Below are 3,468 nucleotides of genomic sequence, written 5' to 3'. Positions count from 1 at the left end.
AAAAAAAAAAAAAAAAAAAAAAAAAAAAAAAAAAAAAAAAAAAAAAGAAAGAAAATATAATTAAATATGTTTAAAATCTCAAGGTTAGAGAAAGACTTTCTGAGCAAGATTTCAAAGACAGAAACCAAGCACTTTGGGAGGCCAAGGCAGGCAGATCACAAGGTCAGGAGTTCGAGACCAGCCTGGCCAATATGGTGAAACTCCATCTATACTCAAAATACAAAAATTAGCCAGGCATGGTGGCATGTGCCTATAGTCCCAGCTACTCAGGAGGCTGAGGCAGAAGAATCGCTTGAACCCAGGAGGCGGAGGTTGCAGTGAACTGAGATCACGCCACTGCACTCTACCTAGGTGACAGAGCAATACTCCATCTCAAAAAAATAAAAAAGACAGAAACCATAAAAGGAAAGACTGCCAAGTTTAACTATCGCTGCTTTTTCACTGGGGGTTGATTGACAGTAGGGGAGGGAGCCTTGAACAAAATGAAAATGTAAATTACAAAAATATAACCCAAAAAAAAATACTGTAAAGCTTCTACAAACTAAAGGAAAAAAAACAGCCACTCCAATAAAAGTTAGCAAATAATTCAAAAGGCAATTTACAGAAAAAGTTTATGATAAATGGTCAAAAGACTTACCACAGAAGAGATACAAATATAAAACAAAATATCAATTTCTGTCTATCCAAATAACAGTTTTAAAAGTTTTAAAATATTCAGTATTAGAACAGAAAACGACCTGGGCACAGTGGCTCACACCTGTAATCCTAGCACTTTGGGAGGCCAAGGCAGGCAGACTACCTGAGCTAAAAAGTTCAAGACCAGCCTAGGCAACATGGTAAAACACCATCTCTACTAAAACACAAAAAAACTAGCTGGATGCGCTGGCAGGCACCTATAATCCCAGCTATTCAGGAGGCTGAGGCAGGAGAATCGCTTGAACGCAGAACTGCTTGAACCCAGGAGGAAGAGGTTGCAGTGAGCCGAGATCTTTCCTGCGCACTCCAGCCTGGGCAACAGAGCAAGGCTACGTTTCAAAAGAAAAAAAAAGAGAGAGAAGAGAGAATAGAAAACTGGCACCATCCAGTATCTGACTACTGGCATATGTCTAAAGTTGGTACAACACTAGTAACATACACAAATGTTTAACATGTACACACTGTCACAGCAATTTCACTTTTAATCGTCTATTCTGAAAATGGATATTCATCACTGTACAGTTTATAATAAAGAAAACCCAAAAAGGCTAACTATCCAACCAAAGCCATTGTAACACAAAACCATTAAAACTAACACTATAAATTAGATCTACAATTGTTGATATGGAAAGCAGAACATGATCTTATGTTAGAACATATACTGAAATATTAATCACCTCTGATTAAAATGACTACAGAGCAACAGGAAATGTAAATATGAAATTGCCAAAAAAGGATTATTAATCCCCTGATAAACTAAGAAAACTTTTTCAATTATATGGTAAAATCATTTCAATATATTTAAACAAAATACGAAGATATAACAGAAATGAAAAAAAAATCAATAATGAAATAACATTTAACTTGGGTCTGCATCTACATCATATTTTATCCTCCGCTCCAAAAATAAACTCCAATTTTCAACACAGTACATGATCTTCAGCTTTATCACACTCCTACTTTGTCCCCAAATCTCCAACAATGACCAGAGGGTCTTACTGCAAACTTCTCCTTTTACAAAATATGACGCATTATATAGATCATCTGTAGTCTTTCCGAGGAAAGTACATGTGTCTACCTGTGTATGTGCACAAACGTGCACGATCCAGAAAATGGATGAAACTCAAAGGTCAAAGACATTCTAGATCAACTAAGAGTATGTATGATCTAAATTTCGCACTAAAAAGCAATTCGCAGAGAAAAATTCAACTTAAAAAAGGCAGGAGTTTGTGTGCATCTCAGACAGCCAGTCAGAAAGAGCATGTAAGGATAATAAGAAATCTCAAAACTCTTACTGGATAATTGATTAAGATTAAGGTAGGTTGTATTATTCTAAATAACCATACCTATCCAAAAAACCACACAGTTTTATCTCTCAATTAATACTCACTGTATTCTAGCTTCTTTCTCTTCTTTTTCTCTTTCAGTTGTTCCTCCTCCTCCCTGACTCCTTCTTCTTCTTCCCTTGCCTCCTCTCCCAGAGTATCATAAACTATTGGATCTCGATGAGCAGCCTTCCTCTGAAAATGCTTAGTTTTGGATCCTCCTTTAACAAGTACAACTTTTCTTTTCAAACAAGTGCAACCAAACATGCAGTCTGGTCGGCGGCAGTGAGCAGGTTGGCGCTTCTCCAAAGCTAGACTGGAACATACACAACCCAGTCGACAGAAGTCATTGTTGCATGGAGGGGCTCGTTTCCTTATAATTGTGTGGATAGGTTTAGTTTTGAGAGATGCCTAAAGTCAAAGCAGAAAATTGTAATTCCACTAAACTGTCCCCCAATACCACCAACAAATTATAGTCATATACTGGATTGCCTTACTCTCTGATTTTAAGTACTAATAGCACAAGACTAATGCAGATTCAAAGGACATGAATATAACCAGGGCTGTAAACAATCTGCCATTCCAATGCTTAGTACAGACAATTATGAGCAAAATTATCAAGGATGGATTTATTTTCAATATAAATCATACCTAATGTTCTAAGGCAAAGATTAACAAAGGTTGAGACCGACGGGCCAAATCCAGCCTGTTTCATAAAGTTTCACTGGAAAGGCTAATTCATACACATACTGTCTGAAGAACTACAATAGCAGAGTTCAGTAACTGCTATACAGAACACATAGTCTGCAAAACCTTAAATATTCTATCTGGCCCTTTACAGAAAAAGTTTGCTGATCCTTATTCTAGGGTAATTAATTTAAAAAAAGAATAGGATAATACACAAATAAAAGTCTTTATGAAGGATTAATAAATAAAAAACAATATGCATTTAGTTCCAACATCTGATCATCTTCCATTCCAGAATTCAGTCATAGAATTACAAAATGGAAAGCCCAAAAACTCATGACAAAGGCCAGGTGCAGTGGCTCATGCCTGTAATCCTAGCACTTTGGGAGGCCGAGGTGGATGGATAGCTCGAGCCCAGGAGTTTGAGACCAGTCTGGTTAACATGGCAAAACCCCCTCTCTACTAAAAATACAAAAGATTAGCCAGGTGTGGTGGTACGCACCTATAGGCCCAATTACTTAGAAGGCTGAGGTGGGAAGATTGCAATAAGCTGTGATCATGCCACTGTACTCCAGCCTGGGCAACAAGAGTGAGACTTTGTCTCAAAAATAATAAATAAATAAATAAACATGCTGTGGTATCATTTCACATGCTTCAGAGGCTGCTAAGATAGATATATCAATCAATTGATCAAAAATTACTTCCTTAGGCCAGGCGCAGTGGCTCAAGCCTGTAATCCCAGCACTTTGGGAGGCCGAGG

General features: G+C 37.5%; 1 protein-coding gene across 13 annotated transcripts in view; it reads right to left on the bottom strand.

The window, feature by feature from the left end:
- The window catches only part of MGA (MAX dimerization protein MGA), a 168,554-nt gene that overhangs the window by 52,371 nt on the left and 112,715 nt on the right, over positions 1–3,468 (bottom strand). For all 13 annotated transcript variants that reach the window (XM_037739445.1, XM_037739454.1, XM_037739447.1 and 10 more), the window contains one exon: positions 2,087–2,432. In XM_037739445.1, the coding sequence (XP_037595373.1) occupies positions 2,087–2,432 (346 nt within the window). The remainder of the gene's footprint in view (positions 1–2,086; positions 2,433–3,468) is intronic.

This window comes from Cebus imitator, unplaced genomic scaffold (assembly GCF_001604975.1).
Source record: "Cebus imitator isolate Cc_AM_T3 unplaced genomic scaffold, Cebus_imitator-1.0 Scaffold70, whole genome shotgun sequence".
Taxonomy (NCBI): Eukaryota; Metazoa; Chordata; class Mammalia; order Primates; family Cebidae; genus Cebus; species Cebus imitator.
Note: the sequence above shows the minus strand (reverse complement) of the source record. Positions and strands in the feature narration are given on the sequence as shown.